The sequence below is a fragment of the Octopus bimaculoides genome, chromosome 2 (assembly GCF_046866305.1).
Source record: "Octopus bimaculoides isolate indiv1 chromosome 2, ASM4686630v1, whole genome shotgun sequence".
Taxonomy (NCBI): Eukaryota; Metazoa; Mollusca; class Cephalopoda; order Octopoda; family Octopodidae; genus Octopus; species Octopus bimaculoides.
Window position 1 is genome coordinate 50,393,150 of NC_142929.1, and position 26,979 is coordinate 50,420,128.

The 26,979-nt window shown below is 36.0% G+C and overlaps 1 protein-coding gene and 1 pseudogene across 2 annotated transcripts in view; one reads left to right on the forward strand and one right to left on the reverse strand.

Annotated features, from left to right (window-relative positions):
- Positions 1–26,979, reverse strand: part of LOC106873657 (katanin-interacting protein) — a 509,583-nt gene that overhangs the window by 449,283 nt on the left and 33,321 nt on the right. The window contains exons 4-11 of one of the 2 annotated variants that reach the window (XM_089344962.1): positions 26,252–26,439; positions 24,193–24,357; positions 21,800–21,888; positions 17,154–17,288; positions 15,020–15,085; positions 10,499–10,637; positions 5,644–5,706; positions 286–443 (exon numbers count right to left, since the gene is read on the reverse strand). In XM_089344962.1, the coding sequence (XP_089201088.1) occupies positions 286–443; positions 5,644–5,706; positions 10,499–10,637; positions 15,020–15,085; positions 17,154–17,288; positions 21,800–21,888; positions 24,193–24,357; positions 26,252–26,439 (1,003 nt within the window). The remainder of the gene's footprint in view (positions 1–285; positions 444–5,643; positions 5,707–10,498; positions 10,638–15,019; positions 15,086–17,153; positions 17,289–21,799; positions 21,889–24,192; positions 24,358–26,251; positions 26,440–26,979) is intronic. The other variant, XM_089344970.1, reaches the window with a different exon arrangement.
- LOC149137055 (5.8S ribosomal RNA) lies at positions 25,999–26,154 on the forward strand (annotated as a pseudogene).

A 26,979-nucleotide genomic window follows, 5' to 3' on the forward strand; every position in this document is an offset into this window, starting at 1 on the left:
AAACAAACACACACACACACACACACACACACACACACAAATACACACACACACACAAAGACACACACACACACACACATACACTTACAAAATCATCAAAACAAGACGGTTAGTAACCAAGAGCAGAAACAAAATGCGTTATTGTAATCCAGTAGCCATCAGCCAGTGTAAACAAAGAACTGAAAGAAGTAACTAGAAACTTGTTTCCTATAGTTGCACTCACATAAAAGTCCTGCTAACCCATTAACGAAGGTAGCTTAATCAATAGAATCAAATGAGATATACCTGACTATGATGCTTTCTTGACTGCTTTGGATTCTGATTGTGGTTGTGGTCAGCATCATTTGAGCTGTCAAGTAGTTGGAATTTGATGAAATCATTGGAGATTTTGTTTTCTGGTTTCAATCCAGGCAGGATAGTATTTCTATCATGGGACGTAAATTCTAGACCATAAAGAAAAATGGACATGTAAAAAAACACATGAAATACAAAAAGGGGTCTAAACACAGATTATCAACAAATGGCCTTCTAACAATACATGCAATCAATAAGATAGAAAAATAACATCAATAAGGAAAGACTTTATCCATTAATTGGGATGTTTTGAAACAGTTTACTATTTTCTTTGAGAATTTCCATCTTTATACTTCTATGAGGAAATTCTTTAGTCTAAGGTTAATGAAGTTGTGAAACCTGTTCTCAGTCTGGTGGTAATTTGAAAACATAAAGTAACGGCAGGGACACTATCAATAATTGCAAAGACTCAACCAACAAATAACTTAACAAAAATAAGAAAAACAAACATTTTGCAATTTACTGTGGATTTCCATTCTCTCCACCAACAACATTAACCTTTAAGCATTTTAACCAGTTATATCCAGCCCAAACATTTTATCTGTTTTATGTTGAAACTGGTCAGATCCAGCATCCCACATTTACTGTACAATGTCATTATAAACAACAATCACATCTTCAAAAATCCTGAAACTATAAGATAATACATGATCAATTTTAAAAAATGTGGATAAATAAGCATTACATTAGATAAATTAATTTGACTGCTAAAGGGTTAATAAAATAATCAGGGAATAAATTTGGTTTTGATCTCTATTTTTTCATCTTCAGAATTTTTCCCAGTTTTTCTTTTTTTATTATTATTTATATTTTTATTTATATTTATATGGTCTTATATACTGTTTGTAGGCTTTTTATGTGCCTTATATTTTTATATTTTCATTTTTCATTTATTTTTATTTTTACTTTATTCTTATTTTTATTTTTTATTTTATATTTATATTTGTATTGAATTTTTGTGAATCTCTGAAGAGGCCTAGCGAATCATGCATGTACCTCCATTACATCATTTTCATCTGCTAATTACTTCGGCACGCAGGAGATATAGGGATAGAATGGGGCATGCCAATGTTAGGCTGAAACAGCTGTAAGTTTCTGTATATTCTCCAATTGCTAAATGTACTTTATATTTGTAACCTTAATTGTTAATATAATATGGCATGTCATAAGCATCTGTATATTGTGGTTTTTGTCATTTTAGTTGCAAAATAAACAAATTAATTCAATGGAATACACTGTCTGCAAGTCGATGGATACCGCATATTCTCCTCCATTTTCTTATTGCTATGTAAATTTAGGGTAAAATAACCCCCTTTTATCTGCACCCACTTATTACACTTGGTATAACACTAGTGTAACAATAATTGGGTACCCTCCCAGCAGTATATTGGATAGATATCATCCCTTAGTGGGTTGAATCCTCAACCCCTAACTCTCTTGCATTATATATATATATATATATATATATATATATATATATAAATACATATATATATATTTGGAGGGAAGATTTTTTTCTCAAAAAGTTAAGATTGAGAACTCAATTTTAACTCTGAGAAAAAATCTTCTCTCCAAATATTGTAACTGTATCAAGGAACTTCCAAAACACACACTCTCTCTCTCTCGTACACTAGAACAAAACCACAATGTATCCCAACCCATTAATATTCTAGATAATAACAATACCAATAATAACATTGATAGGACAAATAGCCATAACAATAATTCCATTGATCTAGATTCCTACACATCCCCCAATAACATATCCTCTACTAATAATAACTCACCCACCAGCATATGCAACCCTCTAGCCTCCTACACTTGTAACTGTCGCTCCGGGACTATCTGTCCGCTTCAAACACATTGCCTAAGATACAATGTAATATATAAATGCACCGTGAGAAATCTATTACATAACTCTACTGCTACATACATAGGTGCAACTAAAAACTTCAAACATCGCTACGCAGCCCATTTGCACTCTTTTAGATACGACAAACACAGTAAATCTACAACATTAGCCAATCATATTCATCACCTCAAGAGCAAAAATACCCAATACACCTTAAAATGGTCCATCTTAGATTCTGGAACTCCATACCAGGGCCAGCGCTCCAACTGCAAGCTTTGCCTAACGGAGGCGTTCCATATTTTAAAATACAATTCTCTCACTCTACTTAATCGAAATAATGAAGCGTTTAGCAACTGCAATCACCGCTCTTTCCACACATTTAAGTTCTATCACAAGCAAAATTGCACAAACGATCACGCAACATAATCACACGACCCCCACCCCATAGGCAACCTATTCAACCTGGCAAAAACAGCCATCTTTTACCATCTTTTGAATAGGATTATTTCTTTTCGATCATATCACCACATAAATATACACCCAAATCTATTTCTTCTACTCTCTAATTCACAACAACACCACCAACGCATACCGACTACGTGGTTTCTTTCAATCCCTTTCCACCGTCTATAAATAGGTTTGGCTGCATTCTAGAAGATGATACTACTAACTACCTTTCCCACCCATCTCTCCCTTTATCTCTGTCCTTGGTTTATCACTCATACCCCCACCACCTATATACTACATACACGCATTCCTTCCTACTCACTAGACCTTTTAACCTCATCCCTCCATTCCTCCTTCACTCTATATGCTCATCCCCTCTATCCTGTAAGATCAACTGACCATAAAGATATACCGCTACCTTCCTCCACCTCTACCTCTCCTCTATCCCCTTTCACATTCTGTCTTCATGACTTGACCTAATTACCGCTCACTTTTCACTTGACTTGGCCATTCTTCAAGTAAACAAGCAAAAATCCATCGCAGTATGGTATATATTCACCTCTGCTATCTATGCTGTATCAGCCTTTGCTCCAACATCTATTTCCGGATTATCCCCACAAGGATTACTTTACACAGATTTTTACACGGATATTTACTACTGGAATGAAACTACACTTCAAGTACTGTTCTCTCTTTTTTTCAGCGCATCACACTCTTTACCACTTCATACTAAAAATATCCGCCTAAGGATATAATAATAGATTCTTTTATTTTTTCTGTCTCCGATGAAGGGAAGTACTGGATCTTCCCAGAAACAGCTGTAAGACTCTATCCATAAAATACTTCTCCAACCTTACCATTGCTCTCTTTATCTTTTTATTTTTATATATTTACATATATATATATATATATATATATATATATATATATACACACACACACATGTATATACACACACACACAAATACACACACACAAACACACAAACACACACACACACATACACACACACACACACACACACACACACACATATATATATATATATATATATATATATATATATATATACTAGCAATGCATTCCAGTGCTGCCGGGGTGTTATGACCTACAGCCACATCGTATTATTTGTTTCTTTTTTTATGAGCAGAATCGGCACAAGTGGAGTGTGAAGCAAACAACTCTTCTTTATAAACATGCTTTTCAGTCAGTTTTTTATAAACAATGCTGAAGTTGGTGACACCAAAAGCATGTAGAATGGCAGTTTAGATTAGAAGGAAATCCTAATATTGCTCCCAGAATTACCTAGACTTGTGGATTTAAAGAATTGGATGATGTATGAGGACGTAGAGGTACTCTATTGCAGAAAGTAAGGTACAGGGAAAGAAAGCTGCTTCATTGTGAAAAGCATCATCTCTAATGTTTGGGCAGACTGCACACTTCAATATAAGTTAAGTGAAACCAACAATGCTTCTGGGTAAACTATATTTTACGTTATTCTAGTCTTGATTGAATAAATATACAAGTCATCTGGACTGCTAACTCGAGAGCATGCAATCTATTGTTGTCCATGAGAAAAGCAGGGTATTTGTAAATTGAGACCCGCAATTTTTCAAGTTTAACCCTAGACTTTGATGATTGCATAGCGAAGCATAATTGCACTGGGAACTGAAGGTGCTTGAATTGAAATGATACATTTGAGGGAATAAGGGGCATGCATGGAATGTATACGATCTTTCCTTGATGACGGCCGGTAATAATGGTTGCTTGTAGGACATGACTTGTCATTGTAGTTCCAGCCAATCTTGTACCATTGCATAGTCGTGGTGGGTCGAAATTCCTTGGTGCACCTTTCTTTAGGGAAAACTAATGTGGTGGCAGTCCTGTGGGTTGTAGAGAGTTGAGAAATTCAACTGGATAGTCAGCAGTACCATGTTCGTCGATGGTAGTATCAATAGAGACAAATGTTGAAGCATCTCCAGGTAGAATGTGGAGTTCATGGATTACTTTATCAATGCCTTTATTCCAAGGTGCTAAAATAGCTCTATCTGCAAACCATGCTATGTTTTTGAAGTTATCTTGCAACATGGGAAATACCTTTTCTTTAAGCTCGACCAATGTAGACACCATGTCCCAACACTGCAGTACATGCTGTTGCAGGGTGTTATTCAACAGTAAAGTGCCATTTCCAATTAGTAGAAGCTGATGAAAGAATTCCTCTGCTAAGGGGTATATATACACATAGTTATATTTATATATATGTTTGTGTGTACATACACAGAATAAGAGCTAACTTGGTTTTAGAAAGCAGTTATTCATGTAGTCAAAGTATAATTATGAGAGCGCCATGAAAAATTATTCTGACAATAGAGGACCATTTTTGTAGCTGACATATGGATTTTTGCACATTGGAATTCAGTGACAGAAATGTTAGAAAGAAGTTTGGTAGAGGTTGTTTAGAAAGAGTAGCATCACTAAGGAAACCTGTAACCTTCATGCTTTGAATAATAATAATATTACCTGCTTCTAAACGTGCTGTTGATGAAGTTGAATAATCTAATAATGTCTAGCATCAATTATTATTATTATTATTATTATTATTATTATTATTATTATCATCATTATTAAAAATGCTGCTGGTTAGTTCTGGTGAAAGACTGAAGCAAAAATACTACTTTGTACAACAGCTGGAAAAAAATTTTTGAAGAATAATAAAAAAAAAAAGGCTATACTGAAGATCGCAAAGAACATTTAATGGAAGATATTGCCAATGAGAATACTGTTTAACACTGTAACAGACAAAATATGAAGGAGTAAGTAGAATGAGCCAAAAGCACAGACCAGTAAGCAATAAGCAATCATAGCAAGCACCACCATCAGGTGGCAAAATGATAGCAAATAGCACCACAGGTATAAAAGATGGATAACAGACAGAGAAACTGGTAAGTAAAATAAGTTGGTGCAGTGTTATTCCACTTATAAATACTAACCTGTTGTTGAACGAGTATTGTAATTTTTTTGCTTTGAGCTGACAATATTTTTCTCCCAACTACCTTTAAGTGACAAAAGAAAAGAAAGTTCCATGTTATTTAATTAGCTAATTCTCAAGAATTATCTTTACTTCTATAATAAACTTTTAACATACATAATCTTACAACGTCATTAGTATACAAAAATTGGTAAAATCAAATTATCACTGTCCTTTCTCCAGTTATTTTTATCTTCATTCCACTGATGGTTATTATATGGTAATTGTTGTTTATGAGAATGTAAAAAAAAAAGAAAAGAAAATTAATTTTTGTACAGGCACAAGCAAGGCTGTGTGGTTAAGAAGCTCACTTTGCAACCACGTGGTTTTGAGTTCAGTCCCACTATGCAATACCTTGAGCAAGCATTTTTTTTTTACTATAGCCCTGACACTAAATTCAACATATTCCCCTGCAGCAATTATAGATCCTTTACATTTCCAATTCATATTCTTTTGCAACATCGAAATCATACTTAACATCATCTCAATACAGTCTGCCCTTTATATGAAATCATCATTTAATGTCCGTTTTTGATGCTGGCATTGGTTGGATGGTTTGACAGGAGCTGGCCAGCCTGAGAGCTGTCCAGACTCCAATTGTCTGTTTTGGGATGGTTTCTACAGCTGGATGCCCTTCCTAACACCAACCCCTTTACAGAGTGTGTGGGTGCTTTTTCAATGCTACTGGAACAGGTGCTTTTGTGTAGCACTGGCACAAGTGCATTTTATGTGGCACTGACGCAAATGCATTTCATGTGGCACTGGCACCTCAAAGACAAAGAAAGACCTCTTGACTAGAAAAGGGAGTGGGAGCATGGCCATAATGGACATGTCTGTATGTCTTTACTTAGCTTGACATGTATTCTTAAGTACAGCAAATCATCAGAAATCTCGGTCCCTTGTCATCTCAGTGAAGCCCAGTATCTGAAGATCCTTTCTTACTTCAACCCACATCTTCCTGGGTCTACCCCTTTCACAGGTCCTCTACATAATTAGCGATCAGCACCCTAAATTTCTTCCTACTTCAAACTCACCAATATATTTAAGCAGCTCCTTATAAGCTGCAGATAAATTTCTTTGTGTATGTGACATAATTTACTATGGAGATGCAACAATCTAAAAATCTCACATGCAAAAATGTGATATATGCATGACTGCATCTGCATGGTTGAAATGAATAAAAGAATATAATATGTGTGATATATATTGAGGTGTCTTTATCCTTTATCTTTTATTTGTTTCAATCACTGGACAGAAGCTCTGCTGGGACACCAACTTGAAAGATTTTAGCTGAACACACTGACCCCAGAACCTCTGTTTCTTTTTAAGTCTGGTACTTTTTCTATCAGCCTTTCTGCTAAACCACTGAGTTAAGGGGATGTAAACAAACCAACAGTGATTGTTAAGTGGTGTATATGCACAGAGGAACACACACAAACACATATGACAGGCGTTCTGTTTGTCAGGTTCAATCAAAAGGTATTAGTTGGCCTGGGGCTATAGAAGACATTTACCCAAGGTCTCATACAGTAAGACTGAACCCAAAAGCATGTGGCTGCAAAGCAAGCTTCTTAAACACATCACAATGCCTACACCTTAAATATATGTTTTAATTATGCAATGTGAAGGCACATGACTCAGTGGTTAGAGCATCAGACTCACAATCATGAGATAGTGAGTTCAATTCTCAAACAGGGTTGTATGTTGTGTTCATGAGCAGACACTTTATTTCACGTTGCTCCAGTTCACTCAGCTGTAGAAATGAGTCATGATGTTACTGGTGCCAAGCTGTATTGGCCTTTGCCTTTCCCTCGAATAACATTAGAGGCATGGAGAATGGAGGCTGATATGCATGGGCATGTAAATAACATTGTCTGGACTTATGCCTTGAATAGCAACTTTGTAGGTGCAATCCTATGGTTATTCATGGTCAAAGGGGTCTTTACCTTTTAATTATAGAATATTAAGATTGACAGTGAATTCAGACAAGAATTTAGTGTGAGTAGGTGTTCGTTAGGACTATATCCTCAGTTCTATTCTATTCGTTATAGCACTGAAGTTCTTGAAGCTTTAATTCAAGAGTTTATGATTGGCTGTTCTTGAGGAGCTAAATAAATTTATGACCTGATTCTCATAGGAACATTTGTTAAAAAGCTGTGAAGAAATCTAAATTTGGAAGGATAGTTTTGGATTCACAGTTTAATATGCCCATATGTAGAAATGAATGTGTTTAGTTAGAATACAAAATGTAAGTGCTGACTAGAAAGAGGAACTGCTTGATAATTTGCAAAGTAACAGTAAGAAACTATGTAATGTAGCAATGTATACACAAACGATGGAATGGGATTTTCTGGTAGACTAGCAAAGAACCTATGCTTTACAAGTGTTGATAGATACACAGTAGTTAGTAATATGTAGTACTTAACAAATCAAGTCCTGGAAGTACTTTTGGTGGCTTCTTAGAGACAGGCAATAGTTTTTGTTACTTAAGTGGGAAAGACAATAGTGCAAACATGAACCTATGATACAAACAGATGGAGAATTCTGGGTGAAAATGAGTCAAAAGCTCTAAATGGTAGGTACATGTGGAATGGCATGTTTGAGACCCTGAGACTAGAATTCTGACTGCTCTCACACATAAGCTGGGAAAACAGTGAGGTGAATGGCAATATGCTAGAGAGCACCAAGTATCATCCCAAAAGTTTATAGAAGCAGCACTTAGATTCAGTCTATAGAACTAATATTTGACTCCAATTACTTATACTTTCTTACCTTAAAAGAAAATTGTTATAACAATGTCAATTCTTTCATGTATGAAATTAAATCTGACAGCAATTAAACAGAGTATTATCGATGACATTGGCAGTATTGTCAAATATTCTATGAGGAACATTTGAATAACCATTAACACATTGGAATGATAGACACTTGTAGACAATGATAGACAATAGCTGGTGAAGTAAAATTACTGTTACAGATTGTTTGGACAAAATAAATAGCTCGTGATAACAGAAAATATTTTCTCAACCCAACAAGCAGAATGAGGTCATTCTGGCACAACACCAAGACAAGAAAAAAAAGCATTAAAACTGAGAAAAACTTATTGACCAATTTTATTCAATTTGTTTGTTTTTATTTATTTATTGCTTTTGTGGGTTAGCCAAGAGAGAAAGGGCAGCAACCATGACAATTTTACAGAGATTCCCAGAATGGTTGGATGAAGGAACAAGTTATTTTTATATTATAACATCAGGCCCAAATGCTAAAAGTATGCAATGGCCAGGGAGTGGTGTTCAACTTGGTGAATTAACTCTATAACTCAAACGCAGAGTAAAATAAATAATTTAAGATAATCTGAACATTAAGAATTAAAAAAAAAAGAATTGTAATATTCATACAGGAAAATGAATTTGTGGGTGACAGAGTGAAATATTAAAGTAACCATATGTGGAAGTGAATATGTGTATATGTGTGATACCTGAATATTTTACAACAGAAAGATTACCGAATGAAGATTAACAAAACAGTAAGAAGTAGCAGTCTACTTTGGTTGTCCATAATAAAAATAGGAATCTTACTGTTTGTATACCTGTTTTTTTGAAAACGTACACTGCATTCCTGCATGTCATAAGAGGCAACTAAAAGGGGTGGGTAACAGGAAGAGCATCAGGTCACATATCACAGCTATAGAAAACTTATCAAACCTATACCAGAATAGTAGACATAAAATGATGATGATTATTAATAGGGATATAGTGTGTAAATTTAATTATTTAAAAATATACTATCAGTTACTTGGTATTTTTCTATGCTCATTCCCTTTCTAACTAAACAATTGATTTTGAAGCAAACATAGTACCTATTTTATAGCTAGGTAAACCAAGGCAAGAACACTTATTAAATTAGCACTGAATATAATGGTATAATTAAAGTAGATGGCAGTTAATGAAGATCAAATAAACACATTTTTAACTATTAAAATAGCTGCAGATAAACAAAGCTGACAGAACATATTAACCCTTTAGCATTCAAATTACTCTGTCAAATATAATACTTATTTATTTACATTGTTTAGAATGAATCATGCATCATCTCAAAGTTTCAAGATTTTGATAATGCAGCTGTTTATTTTTAGGATTATATTGCAGTGTAGGTGAGAGAGAGGCCAGATCTGGCTCGTTTGAATATAAAACATATAGATAAGACTGGTTTAAATACTAAAGATTAAATTGCTGATACAAAACACATTCTTATAAATAAATTCTTACTCTTCTTAATCTAAACAATGAAGTTATTAAACAATACGTTTCAGCCTATAATCCACACACATTTGCAATCTTCTAATTCTCCTTTTTTCTACCACTACTACAATCATCATCATCATCATCATTTAACATCCATTATCCATGCTGGCAACGGATGCTAAATGATGATGATGATGATGATGACAATGTTCACTGGAATTAGATGGTTACCTACCATATCTACCCAAACCTACCTGACACATTCATCTCTCCTCCTCTCACCATCCATATTAGGTCCCTTCCCTGTTCTGCATTAACCACTTTTACTAATCCTAGTTTAGCAGAGTGTCATCCCTCAGGGATTTTTTTTTCACCCATGTTTTACCTGTAGTCACCAACTTGCACTTGTTCAAAATGAAAATTAACATGCAACTCATCGATTTCGCCAGTCTCAGAAGGCTTGCACAGACCACAAATTTCAGCACAGACCTTTCCTCTTGACTAACCTGTCATAGTACAAAAACAAAATCTCTGGCAATAACAGAACAAGCATAAAAATAACATTCAACTTACAAGAAGGTGTTCCAAACTCTAAGACAATATAATCAGCAGGTTTCATAAAATTCTGCTGGAGATTCACACTTCCTGAAATGCTGTTATTTGTGTCATTCTCATTTAATTCTTCTGGAATTGAACAATCTGATTCTTCTCCCTTTAAATGTAAAACAATACATTTAAAAATTAAAATTAAACCTTTCAAATTCAATTTTAAGTATTAAGTAAAAGCTGGATTTTCCAAGAGCTATCAATCATTATTAAAGAAGAAAAACAAAGCACAACTGTAATTACAAAAATGTTTTTCCATTAACTGAGTTAAAATTATGAAAGTAATTCAAGAATTTATTAAGTGATTATTGGAGATTATACTGAGGAAAGAATATTTAGAGAATATTGTGAGGATTCAGTAAAAAACAAAAATAGCAACAGAAAATTTTTTTTAAAATAAATACATCAAAAATAAAATGCTTTAATAAACAAAAAACAAGGAATATGGAAAAGTTAATTGTATTAATTTTGTTTAATAATTAGTTTCCAGATTTGATTTTAAAGAAGACAATACAAGATTTATAGATAAGCTGGGAGATTTGCAAGATTTGTAATATAACAAATGAGATACTAGTCTAAGTCTATTAAGTATATTAATTTCCCTTTTAGATAAATTCAAATTCAATAAAAGAAAAATGAATGATGTAGAAAATATTACTAGTCACCCCACCGCCCCTCCCCCAAATGAAATCATTTAGTGTTTTACATTTTAAGAACATTTAATCCATGTCTTTTGTTGTTTTTGTTTACTCATTTATGCTTCTACTGGTTTCAGTCATTTGACTACAGCCGCCTTAAAGGGGTTTTTAGTCAAAGATATTAATATCAGGACTTATTCTTTATAAGCCTAGTACTTATTCTATCGGTCTCTTTTGCCAAACCACTAGCTTACAGGAACATAAACACACCACCATCAATTTTCAAGCAATGGTGGTGGGGGCAAACACAGACACATAAATATATACCAATACGACAGGCTTCTTTCAGTTCCCATCTGCCAAATCCACCCACAAGGCTTTGGTTAGCCTGACACTATAATAGAAGACACTTGCCCAAGGTGTCACACAGTGGGACTGAACCCAGAACAAAAATTTAACCCAGATGCAAAAACCACTTGTGTTTCAAGAGTTGTCATTTCTGACTTCTGGTTGTTGCTGTTGTTGTAGCTTGTTTAACTCCAGGTCAGCCTCATTTGAGCAAACCTTTGATCAAAGGCATTTTAGTCCCAGGCCAGCTCTCATGGGGCAGACCGATGGTCAAAGGTATTTCAACTGTCATTATCTTATCACCTTAGCAACCTATAGAAATATGTTAACCCTTCTAATATTGACCTGCATGAGACCACCCCTGGTTCTTTCATACAAACTTCCTGCTTTAAAAGAATTTAAATCAGAACCTTCCATCAAACTTTAATAATGTTTATTTACGTTCCAGACAGTGAAGGTGTGTGACTTAGTGGTTAGGATGTTCAGCTCATGGTCATAAGCTCGTGAGTTTGATTTCCTAAGACACTTTATTTCAGGTTGTCCAGTCCACTCAGCTGGCAAAAATGAGTAGTATCTGTATTTCAAAGGGCCAGCCTTGTCACAAAATGTGTCATGCTGAATCTCCCTGAGAACTATGTTAAGTATACATGTTTCTGTGGAATGCTCTGTCACTTGCATATTAATTTCATGAGCAGGCTGTTCCATTGACTGGTTCAACTGGAACCCTTATCATCGTAACCGACAGAGTGCCAGGGCTATGCCATGTTCTAGATACCAGCTAAATTCTTTGTTATTTTACCAATTAATCGAAACCCATGCAGTGTATTTCAACAGATGTGGTAACAAAAGACTTAACTTATGTATCCCTCCTAATTTAAAATAGATCGTGAATTGAGAAGAATTTGGTTGCTAATTCTAGCATATGTCTCATCTAAGTTCTATTGATTGTAGCATGGTCTGTATCCAATGAAGGCTTGTCATTTTCCATTACAATAAATAGGTATCAGATTAAACAAAGTGTAGAAACTGACACGATTTTATATGAAAGACAATTCTAAAAGAAAGTACCTAAGAGAAAGTTGGATTGATGTGTGCTCATAGACACTTTTGAGAACAAGTCACTGTCATTGATAACAATTCACTTTGCCGCTAGACTACAGAGTCATTTGTTTTTACACCTGTTTTCTTATAAGCTAGAACGAGTTACATGAATATATTATTGCGGCTTGGCCATGTGGTAAGAAGTTTGCTTCCCAACCACATGGTTCCAGGTTCAGTCCCACAGAGTTGCACTACAGGCAAATGTCTTCTACTATAGCCTCAAACTGATCAAAGCTTTGTGACTGGATTTGATAGATGAAAACTGAAAAAAGCCCATCATATATATGTGTGCATGTATGTGTCTGTGTGTATTTGTATCTACGTTTGTGCCCCACTACTGCTTGACAACCAATGGTTTTGCATCCATAAAGCTAAGCACTTTATGGATGCAAAACCATCGGTCACTCTAAGACCAGTGATATAATCCTGTAAATATAGTATTTTGTTCCACCTTTGGTATTCAAGTACTATTTCTTCCACCTTATTTTGCACCTACTTGCTTACTTGTCTGTGTATGCACACACACACACACACACACACACACACTTGCTGAATAAGCTACTAAAGTGAAAATTAAAGCCTAGTTAACTCAAACATGATTAATAAATTTAACTCTACTAACAGCATACAGTCCCACTATAAGTAATTAGTTTGTTTTCTATAAATTAATTAGCAACACCAACTTTTGATTTTTTTCTCATCCTGTATTATTATTATTATTATTATTATTATTATTATTATTATTATTATTATTATTATTATCCTGCTCTTCACCCTCTCTATCCCTCCAGTCAGCCCCTCCTCTTTCCTTCCAACTCAAACTCATTTTTATCCTCAACCAGTCCTCCAAACTTGTTCACCATTCATAACAATCATCCTCATCTGGACCCTTCTCTAACCACCTACCCCATCCTTCCACATCCGTCCCTACTTTCTCTTCTATTTACCTTGACATTTGAGGGTACAGTCTAGTCAGCACTATCTAGTCATCACTCTCTAGTCATCACTATCTAGTCAGCACTATCTAGTCATCACTATCTAGTCATCACTTGAGGGTACAGTCTAGTCAGCACTATCTAGTCATCACTATCTAGTCATCACTTGAGGGTACAGTCTAGTCAGCACTATCTAGTCATCACTATCTAGTCATCACTTGAGGGTACAGTCTAGTCAGCACTATCTAGTCAGCACTATCTAGTCATCACTATCTAGTCATCACTCTCTAGTCATCACTATCTAGTCATCACTATCTAGTCATCACTTGAGGGTACAGTCTAGTCAGCACTATCTAGTCAGCACTCTCTAGTCATCACATCTCTATTTCCATCTTCACCCAGAAAGCCCCACCCACCTTTATATAATGCAAGGCAATCATGTTATCTCCTCTAGTTCAAGAAACATGTTCCTGTCCCTTTTTTCACATTTCAATTTCTCGACACCTAGCATAAAACCACCTCCTCCTTACTATACTCCCACACAGTTGATGGAGCTTTTTACTCTTGTTAGTTACATGGCAACTGCAAGAATGCAGGTGCCATGTGAAAAAAAAAGGACACACAGGACACTCTGCAAAGCCATTAGGGTCAGAAAGGGTATCCAAGTATAGACAGCATGCTGAAAAAGATACTGAAACATGATGCAGTCCTCCGACTTGTTAGAAGCTATCAAACAGTAACCTATGCCTGTATGAATGAACAGACATTAAATAATGATAATGGTGTGTGTGTGTGTGTGTGTGTGTGTGTGTGTGTGTGTACGTATGAGTCTGTATTTGTGTGCATGTGTGTCTATGTTTGTGTGTGGTGTGTGTGTGTATTGGTCACTTAATGAAATCTGAAAGGAACTAGTATTACAATAACTTAAACTTTCATCTTTTGAATTTTCAAATTCTTTCACCTCAAAAGTTGTTTTTTATAAGAAAGTGGGGGGGGGGGAGAAAAAGAGAGAGAGAGTTATTAAATAATTATCATATTCTACCCCGACTTCTAGTCTGATCACGTTCTTATGACACCTTCTTGCTAGTATTCACACACAAATAGTCTTTTTCCCCATCAATCAACCCACACACACACATATATACAAAATCCTGACTAGCATAGAGTATTACACACACACACACACACACACACACACACACACATACACACACACATATATATTGATGAATCAATAATAGATAACAATCAGAAAAGTGAAACACTGCTTCACTTTTTTATGCTAAGATCTTGTCATAATTTTATTCATGACCCTTCTTGTTAACATATGTTTCAAACTAATTTAATCAGTAAAAAATTATTTAATGTAATCACTCAAATTTCTCAATTAGCTTTTTTCAAAAATTAATTAAAACTTACAGTTAGTGTATTTCATTGGGACAGTGGTAACAAAAAAATCTACTTACGGAGCTCAGTTCTTCCATAATGCTTTTCCTGAGGTCTGAGTTCATTTCAAGAGAGACTTTTAGTTTCTATAATAAATATGATAAGAGACATAATCGATACAGAGATACAATTAAGATAATAATCAGTGGCAGGGACATTTCTTATTTTACTTGAGAAGACAGAATAGAAAGTAGTCTGAAGTTTAATCAGCAGTTTGGTGACACATCCATCTATTTATTTATATAAATGTATGGTTACCACTTTCTCTCTCTCACTCTCTCTCTCTCTTTCCCCCTCTTCCTCTCTCTCTCTTGGCTGGGTAACCATGTACCTCCTTTATAAAAAGACACCTCTTTCTGCCTCACTGTCACATGCTAATCTTTCATCATCTGACAAAAGATCACCTCCACTAATGCCCCCTCCCCTCTCAAATACTCCTTGTCTTGCAAGTTATTTTGGTAACCATGCCAGTGCTGGTGCCACATAAAAAGCATCCAGTCCATACTATGAAGTGGTTGACATCTAGAAGGGCATCCAGCCGTAAAAACCATGCCAAAACATGGAATTGATGAAGAATAAAAAAAATTTGTAATGGAAAAATCATTATATTGAAATAACCAAACAGATCATCGATGTTTAAGTATATAATGTATACAAGTATATATGTATGGTGTGAATATGTATGTATGTATGTATGTATGTATGTATGAATGTATATATGTGGATGGGTGAAGATTTGGGCGCATGGATGGATGGATAGATAGATATGTACATATCATAGTGAAGGTACGTGGTTTAGTGGTTAGGATGTTGGACTTGTGATCATAAGATTGTGGTTTCGATTCTTGCATATATATATATATATATATATATATATATATATATATATATATATATATATATATATATTAGAAGGTTTGGAGGTGATGTACAGGAATTATATTATAGAAAAAAATTAAGGTACTCAGAAATCTGGATGGTTGTACATTTACATATATATATATATATATATATATATATATATATATAGATAGATAGATAGATAGATACATACATACACGAGTTGTCTCGCTTAGCTCTGACCTGTTTCAGGTGTTTTGACACCAAGGGCATTGAGATCATATTCTCTTACACCTAAAAAACACAACCACCCAACAAACTGACAACACATACACCTCATTTAGGTGTGTTCAACTTTCTTGATACATATATATATATATATATATATATATATATATACATATACATATATATATATATATATATATATATATATATATATATATATATATATATATATATATATATCTCTGCAGGATGTCCACAAAGTTTTTAGACAATTTCAAAATGTCATTATGTAAAACTTAGAGGAGGGAACAACTAAACTTTCTCATGGTATTAATAGTCTTATTAATACTATGTTTTTATGTTTCTACTGTGTCTGTTTTGGCAGGGATTTTACAGTTGGATGTCCTTCCGAACATCAACCACTCTGCAGAGTGGACTCAGTACTTTTTACTTGGCACTAGCACAGGCAAGGTTAGTTTTGGCATGACTTTTAAAGCTGGATGCCCTTCCCAATGCCAACCATGTTACAGTATGGACTGGATGCTTTTAACATGGCACCAGCACTGGCTGGGTAACCAAGTTACTCGCAAGACAAGGAATTATGAGAGGGGCAGGGGCATTAGAGGAGGGGAACTTGCGTCAGGGGATGAAAGGTTAGAGTGTGACATAGAGACAGAGATACAGAAGCAGGTCTCTTGCCATAACAGAGGGGACATTAGAGGTAATCTAGTAGCAAATGATGAAAGGTTAGAGTGTGACAGAGAAATAAAAAGGCAGAAATAGGTGTCTTCCTACAGAGGAGGTACATGGTCACCCAGTGAGAGAGAAAGAGAGAGAGAGAGAGAGAGAGAGAGAGAGCGAGAGAGAGAGAGAGAAGAGATAGAGAGTGAGAGAGGTGCAAGAAAGAGGCCAGAAATAAACCTTACCACATCAAGGTTTTCTACACCTGCTCCTACCATAGACATTTTTTGCCAGACAATTCCTGACAAGTTTTTTACACAATCTATGTGTACCCTTTAGAAAAAGAATTTAAAAAAGAAACACAATATTCTTTTTTTAAAGGACCTCTTTGGGTATAAAACTTACCTTTATATCTGCAATACTTAATGTTAATTTACGTTCCGGTGAAGTCTGTTGGTTTTGTTTGTAGTTATTATTTAGTTTGTTTTCAAGATTTTGCACCTTAAAACACTCTTCCTCAGTCAATGAATCGATCAAATCCTTTTAAAATACAACACAAAATCATAAAATGCTTTTTAAAAAATTTCATAAAAACTGAGAAACAAATACCTCAGAAAAAAACAATAAATAAAACCATAATTAAAATCTTCAAATAGGATAAACAGAATTTTTTGTTAAAACTTTAAACTAAACTCTAATAGAAAGAGAAAAGTTTAATATTTCTTTTAAGAAAGTTACAAAACAAGAAAAATTACCATTATAAATAGAATTATTGGAAAATAAAAGGAATAAGTGAAAATGTTGATATTTTATGTATTAATTTGTATTAATTTAATTAATTTCTAGATTCTATTTTAATTATATCTGAAGTGCTTTCAAGATGTCATTTATTTGTTTATTCTTTTATCAGTGTAATAAATTTAATTATCAACAAGTGATTAAAAAACACAGACATAAATTTAACAAACGTTCCACAAATGTATGTTGCTTTATTTAAATACAACTTTTTCCATTGTTTCCAAAAGGTTAGACATGTCTACCAAATACATTTGTTGCTATGGCAACTCTACAGAAATTATGATCAAAACCAAATTGTATTAAAGCTTTATAGTAATATTGTAATTTTTCATTTCCATGTTTGTTTAGTTTTTTTTTTTTGTTTCTTTTATGTTAGTTCTTGAAAATTTTTCATAGGAGCAGATAAGACTGTATGATTCAGACATTTTCTTTCCAACCATGTAGTTCTGGGTTCAGTCCCAGTGCACAGCATTTTGGGCAGATATTTTCTATTGTATTACAGAGCTGACATAAACCTTATGAGTAAATCTGATAGACAGAATCTGAAAGAAATGTGCCATAGGGCTTGTTGTTTTACAATGTTTTGTTCTTACATGAAGCAGGGTCAGACAATCCTTTAGGATTAAACAGAGATTTAGACAAAATTCTTTGTGCGGGCGACACATGAATTCTTTCGAGCGAGATCGTTGCCAGTGCCCCTGGACTGGCTCTTGTGCGGGTGACACATGAAATGTTTCAAGCAAGATCGGGGCCGTCGTAGGATTTTCGAGTGAGATCGGGGCCGTCGTAGGATTTTCGAGCGAGATCGTTGCCAGTGCTCCTGGACTGGCCCATGTGCAGGCGACACATGAAATCTTTCGAGCGGGATCGTTGCCAGTGCCCCTGGACTGGCTCATGTGCAGGCGACACATGAATTCTTTCGAGCGAGATCGTTGCCGGTGCCCCTGGGCTGGCTCTTGTGCGGGTGACACATGAGGTCTTTCGAGCGAGATCGTTGCCGGTGCCCCTGAGCTGGCTCTTGTGCGGGTGACACATGAGGTTTTTCGAGCGAGATCGTTGCCAGTGCCCCTGGACTGGCTCTTGTGCAGGTGACACATGAAATTTCTTCAAGCAAGATCGCTGCCGGTGCCCCTGAACTGGCTCTTGCGTGGGGTTGTCGTAGGATTTTCGAGTGAGATCGTTGCCAGTGACCCTGAACTGGCTCATGTGCGGGCGACACATGAAATCTTTCGAGCGGGATCGTTGCCCGTGCCCCTGGACTGGCTCATGTGCAGGCGACACATGAAATCTTTCGAGCGAGATCATTGCCAGTACCCCTGAACTGGCTCTTGTGCGGGGCCGTTGTAGGATTTTCGAGCGAGATCGTTGCCTGTGCCCCTGGACTGGCTCTTGTGCGGGTGACACATGAGGTTTTTCAAGCGAGATGAGCGTGGCCGTTGCCAGTACCGCCTGACTGGCCTTCATGCGGGTGACACGTAAAAGCACCCACTACACTCTCTGAGTGGTTGGCGTTAGGAAGGGCATCCAGCTGTAGAAACTCTGCCAAATCAGATTGGAGCCTGGTGTAGCCATCTGGTTTCACCAGTCCTCAGTCAAATCATCCAACCCATGCTAGCATGGAAAGCGGACGTTAAACAACGACGACAACGATTGTAGCTAAGTAAAATCACTATCGAGCTAAGTAAAACTGCTGTCTTCCACACATACAGGCTGGTCCTTTTAGGTGCTTTCAGGTCCTTTCAGATGCTGGTGCTGCATTAATGCACCCATGCCAGTACTGCATAAACACACTCATGCCGGTGGCACATAAAAAGCACCCAACACACCCTGTGAAGTAGTTGGCATTAGGAAGGGCATTCAGCTGTAGAAACCATGCCTCAACAGACAGCTGGAGTCTGGACAGCTCCCTGCCAGCCAGCTCCATGTCAAACCATCCAACTCATGCCAGCATGGAAAGTGGACATGAAACAATGATGATGACAATAAGGACGTTTTGGGGTTTTCTTGCGATATCATTTGCATTTGGCTGAGTTTAAGTTATTTCCTAAGCTAGATGATGCACACGCATCTGTGTATGTGTGAGCCTGTGTGTGTGTGTGTGTGTTTGTGTTGCATATGTTAGCCTATGTGTTTACTTCCATTTGAGCTCAACTGAAAAACTGCTCAACTACAAGTGAGGATGTTGTTGTCATTTCCTCTATCAACAAGTCATTTTCTGGTTTTGTGCCTTTAAAGACATGTGAAATAAGAGATCCCTTAATTGAAAACCAAATAAAGGTTAGCAACAGGAAGAGTAACCCACTGTGAAACAATGCCTCGATAATATATTCATTTGAGAAAATGAACAAACAAAATATATAGTTGACACATAAAACTCTTGTTCTTGTAGTTACTTAGCATAAGATCAGCCTTGGTCAAGTAGATCCATATTCAAAGGTATTCCTGGTATCATACCATCATTATGTATATAAGGGAATGAGTAGACCAAGGCATCATTTTAATTGAAAATAGCAGAGTTTGACTGGAGAAGATTTGGCTGCTGTTTCCAGCAATTCAAATGAGAGAATATTCTATTGGCTGATAATTAAGATAATCCATCTATAGCTTTTATAGCTGCATGTTCTGATTAAAATATCTGTTATAAAATAGTAGTTGAAACTTACTTATATCACTAAGACAGCAATTGAATACTTCCTAGCAGTTGAAGTCTTCTGTACAGCTTCTCTAAAATAGTAGTTGAATACTATGCTAAATGGTAAAGACCCCTTCCAGCCATGAGTGACCATAAGATTCCACCTAGAAAGTTACCCACTGAAGCACAAGTTTGGGCAAGGTTGTTTATGGTAGACCAGCAGTCGCCCACACATACTGGCTTCCCCTCTCCATGTCACTGACGTAATCCAAAGGAAAGGCAAATACAGCTTGGCATATGTAATGTCGCAACTCATTTCTACAGCTGAGTGAACTGGAGCAACATGAAATAAAGTGTCTTGCTCAAGAACACAACACACAGCGCAGTCTAGGAATTGAACTCACTACTTCATGATCATGAACCTGATGCTCTAACCACTGAGCTTTCACATAAATACTATGCTAATGCTTCATTAAATTACAAGTTGAACACTTCTTTATTACTTCGTGAATATAGTTGAATGCTTGCTTACTGCTTCATTAAAACAGTATTTAAACACTTCTTTATTGTTTCACTAAAATATTAATATGGTAATTGAGTCTTATGTTAATGTTTCACTAAATCAACACCCAGGAAGAAAAGTTTTATAATCTTGTCAGGAAGCGAGAAAAATCCAGCACTCCTAACTTTTAACCCTTTAGCTGTTAGATTACTGTCAAATATAATACTTATTAATTCACATTGTTTTGAATGCAACGTGCATTATCTTGTAGCTTTGTAATTTCAATGATGTGATTGTATAGTTTTAGAACGACATTGTAGGGTAGGTGTAAGAGGCCAGATTTTGACAGTTTGAACGCAAAACAGGTAGACTATATGGCCAGTTTAAATGCTTAAGAGTTAAAACTCTCCCAGTCCAATCAGATTATTATGGCTTTGTCCAGCTTGAACATTTGTAGGTCAATGCTTGCCAGAAAAGCATGGATGGTGATAGTAGCGTCGGTGTAAGAGGCCAGATTTTGAAAGTTTGAACATAAAACTAGTAGAGTATTTGGGCCAGATGTGGCCAGTTTAAATGCTTAAGAGTTAAAACTCTCCCAGTCCAATCAGATTATTATGGCTTTGTCCAGCTTGAACATTTGTAGGTCAATGTTTGCCAGAAAAGCATCGGTGAAGGGACAGGTAAGAAGGACAGAGTTGCAATAGAGTAAAATTTGCTTCAAGCACCTAATGATCAGGTGGATGTGTGATGGTGTTAACGTTGTGAGATGGATGAGGCTTACATCATCATGTCCAGTTTTCTATAACAGTATTGTTTGAAAGCAAATTCTCAACTGTATTTCATACCAGAAGGATGCACATACAAATTCAAACCTGACATATCTATTTGGTAGAACCCATAACAGATTTTCTAAATACGCCAACCAGTCATTGTAGAGTCATTTGTATCTTTGATGTTTCCATTAGCTAGTGAATTTCTATTATGATGGGAACTAATTTTTGAAAATGAAATTAAGAGGATTAGCAAATTATAAATTAAATTTTATCTATAACAACCAAAATACAGTAAAAATTCTAAAAAAATTAAAAAAAAAAAAAGAAAAGAAAATTAGACATTTACTTTGTAGTCTTCAGAATCACTGCTGCTTAAACTGTCATCAGATTCAAAATCATCTTCATAGCTCACTCTACAGTTTTCTGTGAAATGAACTAAAAGAATATGCAATGAATATGTATGCTGTACATTTATGTAATTTTATATTCATTATCACATGAATAATTTCATATTTTTTGCATGATTTAAGCACCATTGCCTTTATACAGACATTTCTTTAGTAAATGCAAAGAGAAAATGTTATTGAAACGTTAGATACTTTGGATGAGTCAAACAGAGTTGATGATTGGAATGTTGAAGCAGAAAATGCACATTTTGGAGATGGTTTAAGAAGAAGAATTAGATAAAATGTATTGTAAAAATGTCTAATACAGTATCAGTAACAAAAGAAGTAAAAAGGGCATACTGAAACAGTTGTGTTTCAATATCAACTATTTTAGCAAAGATGGGATAATTAAAGAAGTGGTTCAAAAACTAGGACCAAAGGTTTATATTTTTTCTTCAGTGCATTCTGATATTTTACTGATTGATCCAGCTATACTGTTTCAGTTATGAGAACAATACAGAACAGTAGAGAACATCTGAGATTTATAAAAAAATTTATTTGATATCTGTAACAATGTATTAAAGGGTTCTCCTGATGAGGTGTTGTAGTGAAGCCTCCAGTTGAACTTGGAACATCCAGTGTTTTCATTCCAAATAACCCCAATGGTGAAATGTATGTAGGGAACAAATGATACAAACTTTTGTTTATCATAATTTCTCCTATATTTGCTCTGTATATTGTAACTAGTAATACCACTAAGTACAGTAATAACCTAAGTACTATACAATAGTAGTCTGGATAATAAACATCTAACTGAAAACACAAGATAAACTAAAATTTCTCAAGATGAAAGTGAGGGTCAATTCTTACTTTAAAAATATTGTTTGTTTGTTTTTTTAATATAATTAATTTCGCATTGCTCCAGTTCACTCAATTGTAGAAATGAGTTGTGGCATCACTGGTGCCAAGCTGTTAGAGTTATAACAAACGCTATGAAGAAAACTTTTACTGATGCAACAAATGTAGTCTTGCTGTTATGTAAATGATATTTGCAAATAGTAAAAGGAATTGGAATATAAGGGAATTACAATCAACCAACTCTTCAGTATTCAACAGACCCACACTGACTTAGATTGCAACAAATATAAAATACTGTAGCTGCTAATAAAAGGAAAGTTAACTGTAATTCGTGTTTGGGGCAAATAAATATCAGATTTTTAAAACTAGCTGTCATGTTTGTTTAACATATCTATATGCCAAAGTATCTGAGATTGACCCAGGTCGGAAAACCTTGGTCTTACATTACAAATCTGCCTGGAAAAACAAAATCTTGTTAATACATGAATAAAGGTTTTTTAAAATGTTTTTTTTTTCATGAGATTTCCTTATCATCATTTTAATGTCCAATTTTCAATTTCCAATGCTTGCATGGGTTAGACACAGTTTATTGAAGCAGTTTTTTCTATGGCTGGATGCACTTTCTTGTTGCCAACCCTCATCTGTACACAAGCTAGGTAATATTTCCCCATGGCCAGTTATTTTTATGCAGAATACTGGAAATGAAAAGCACATACCGCTTGTTTGACAGTGGTATACATTTTACAACTATCATGATATGTCAAATCCAAGAGACATGGACATGCATACACACACAGATATGTGTGTGTGTGTGTATATCTGTGTGTGTGTGTTTGGGAGGGGATGGATGGACAGATAGATACAAGATAGACAGACACACAGATAGATCGATACATAGCAGGCTTCTTCCAGTTTCTGTCGGCCAAATCCACTCATAAAGCTTTGGTCGGCCCAGGACTATAGTGGAAGATATGCTGACCAAGGTGCCACACATTGGGACAGAAACAAAACAATGTGACTGGGGAGCAAACTTTTTCCAACACAGTGACACCTCTATATAGAAACGTCAAAACACTTGTAAGATGTCTGCCAAATACCAACTTAATATATTAATGAATAAAGATGGCAGCGAGCTGGCAAAATCATTAGTAAACCGGGAAAAATGCTAAGTGGCATTTTGTCCTTCTTTATATTCTGTGTTCAAATTTCACCAAGGTCAATTAAATAAGCACCAGTTGAGCACTGGAATTTATGTAGCTGACTTAGCCCCCTACAATTGCCGGCCTTGTGCCAAAATCTGAAACTAATATGTCATTGAGTAAAAACAAGCTACTGTGATTCTGCTAAAATATCTACCAAATTCTGGCTTATTTTGAAAATTTATAGCAACCCACAGGTAGTAAATTCTTGTTAAAGATACAGTGATTAGATGGCCATAGAATTGGTAAAAACAGGTGAAGAGCATACAAATATATTAAATTTTCTAATTACTCACCATCTTCATCCATTCCTGCAAGACGGGATTTGATTGATTTTATATTCCATCTCTTCCGAGATCTTTTAGTGAGTGGGGCCTGGCGCTGTCTATGGTTACTCTGTATATCATTCTCCAGTTCTTTCAGGTAACTCTGATCAAGGAAGAACCTGTTTCTTCTTGCCACTGAAAATATTAGAACATTGATTATCTTATGTGCATGCATATATATGACCACATGAGGCACAACAGCCACGTAAAGCACAATAGCCACATGAGACACAATGGCTACATGAGGCACAATGGCTACATGAGGCACAATGGCTGAGATAATACAGGGTAGTAGACCGGTGACCCAAATGGTTGTAAGTTCCAATCTTACTAGAGACGTTATGTTGTGCCTCTGGTCACTGTGTCTAACACTATTTGCTCCAGTTAATTAGACAGACAGGAAAAAAAACGAAAAAGATCTACTTCCATTACTAGAACCACCACCACCACCACCAGCAGCATCACATTATCATCATCATCATAATCACTACCACTTCATGGTAGAGTGGTTAGCAATAAGAAAGACATTCAGACATACAAACAATAAACCATCCAATTTATTCAAGCATGGGGGTGGGGGCTAATGGCCATTGTCATCATTTAATTTCTACCTTTCCATACTTGCAGGGGTAAGATGGAATTTATTGAGGCAGATTTTATACAAATGGCTGCCCTTCCTGTTGCCAACTCCACCCTGAACTGTTACAAAGTAAGGCAATATTTCCCATAAAAAAATTTTCTCAGTGGAAGACAGAAAATAAACAACACTTGCATGACAGTGATGCTTGCTTACAGCCATACTGTGATGTCAAGACAAGGGTACATACAACACACACACATGAACACAAACTCACACACACACACACACACACAGGGAAAGACAAATAGAGAGAAAGAGAGATAGATAGATAAATAGACAGAGACAGACAGACAGATAGATAGCTATTCACACACGCATATATATATACACACATATAGATACATATATATATATATATATATATATATATATATATATATATATATACACATATATATATACACACACACACACACATGTATACATACATATAAACACACACACACACAGGTATACACATACACACACAACAGGCTGCTTTCAGTTTCCGTCCTCCAATTTCACTTCCAAGGCTTTGCTCAGCCCGGGGCTATAATGGAAGACACTTGCCCAAGGTGCCATGCAGTGAGACTCAATCTAGAACCATGTGGCTGGGGAAAGCAAACTTCTCAACCACATAGCTCTCATCAGTGTCTATGTTGGCGTGGCTTACTAGTTAGGTGTTGGACTCATGGTCATAAGATTGTGGTTTCAATTACAGAACTGGGTGACATGTTTTCTCAAGCAAAACACTTCATTTCAAGTTGCTCCAGCCCACTCAACTAGCAGAAGTGAGTAATCCTTCAATGGACGGGTGTCCCACCCAGGTGTGGAATTTCTACATCATGGAAACCAGGAAACCAGCCCTTATAAGTCAGCATCCTTCTGTTTTGTTTTTTTTTACCAAGTCTGTGCCTATTTATATTATTATTGTTTTTTATTGCGCCCTTTTAAAGCCTAGTCAGGCTCATGGGCCCGGTTTCCCAGATTCAATGGCGTATGTGTTCCCCAGCTGGACGGGACGCCAGTCCATCGCAGCGTTACTCATTTTTGCCAGCTGAGTGGACTGGAGCAACGTGAAATAAAGTGTTTTGCTCAAGAACACAATGTGTCGCCTGGCCCAGGAATCGAAACCACAATCTTACGATCATGATGCCGACACTCAGGGGATCACTTGGCTCATCCGTCGATGAAGAGTGCGGCTATCTGCGTGAACTGATGCGAATAGCAGGACTCAGTGAACATCGACACCTCGAACACACATTGCGGCCCTGGGATCCCATCGTCCAGGGGCCCTGTCCGTCTATTTATATAAATGGATGTAAAACAGTAAAATGGAAACAAATGAATAAATAAATGAATAAATAAGAGAAAGAATTTATATCCTGATCTGAGTAAAACTATTCTTACTTAGTTGAGCAGCAGCCCTGTGTCTCCTTGATCGGGCTTCATGATTTGGAGACGGAGACTTCAGTTGTGGCAAGGGTGGGTGTATGTCCATTTCAGCATTGGCTCCATTCATATAAAGAGTGAATCCTTGCTCTTTTCTCTCCAAAGAAATCTCCTGCGATGTTTTGGTCATTAGCTTTCTAAGCATCCTACAAATATAACAGTAAACTTTAGAGAAACCGGAATGTAAAGAAATTGTATGAATATATATGAAATGAACATTTGACTGTTATCAACCTCAGTAGTGTAAAGGACCCCTCCTCCTTTGGTCATGAATGACCATGGGATTGCACCGAGAAAGTTACCTTCCGATAACTTGATGCCAAAAGAAAAATCACAGTATTGACTTTAGTTTAAATGTTTGTAAATAATTCCTATGATATCTGCAAATGATTTTCAAACAATAACAGAAAAATTAACCAGAGGGTATTTTCTCAAGAAACCACACAAAAACTATTTCATTTTGAAACAATAGCTACAACAGCTATTTCCAACTGACACATGTAAATGACAAATTGTAAGCATAGAAGAAGTTTGTATATCATCACTCCCTGTGTGCTAGATAGAGATAGCACCTAAATCTTTCTTATATTATAATGTCACTATCATCGTCATCATTTCAGGCCCATTTTCCATGCTGGCATGGGTTGGACAGTTTGACAGGGTCAGGCAAGTTGTATGTCTGCAAT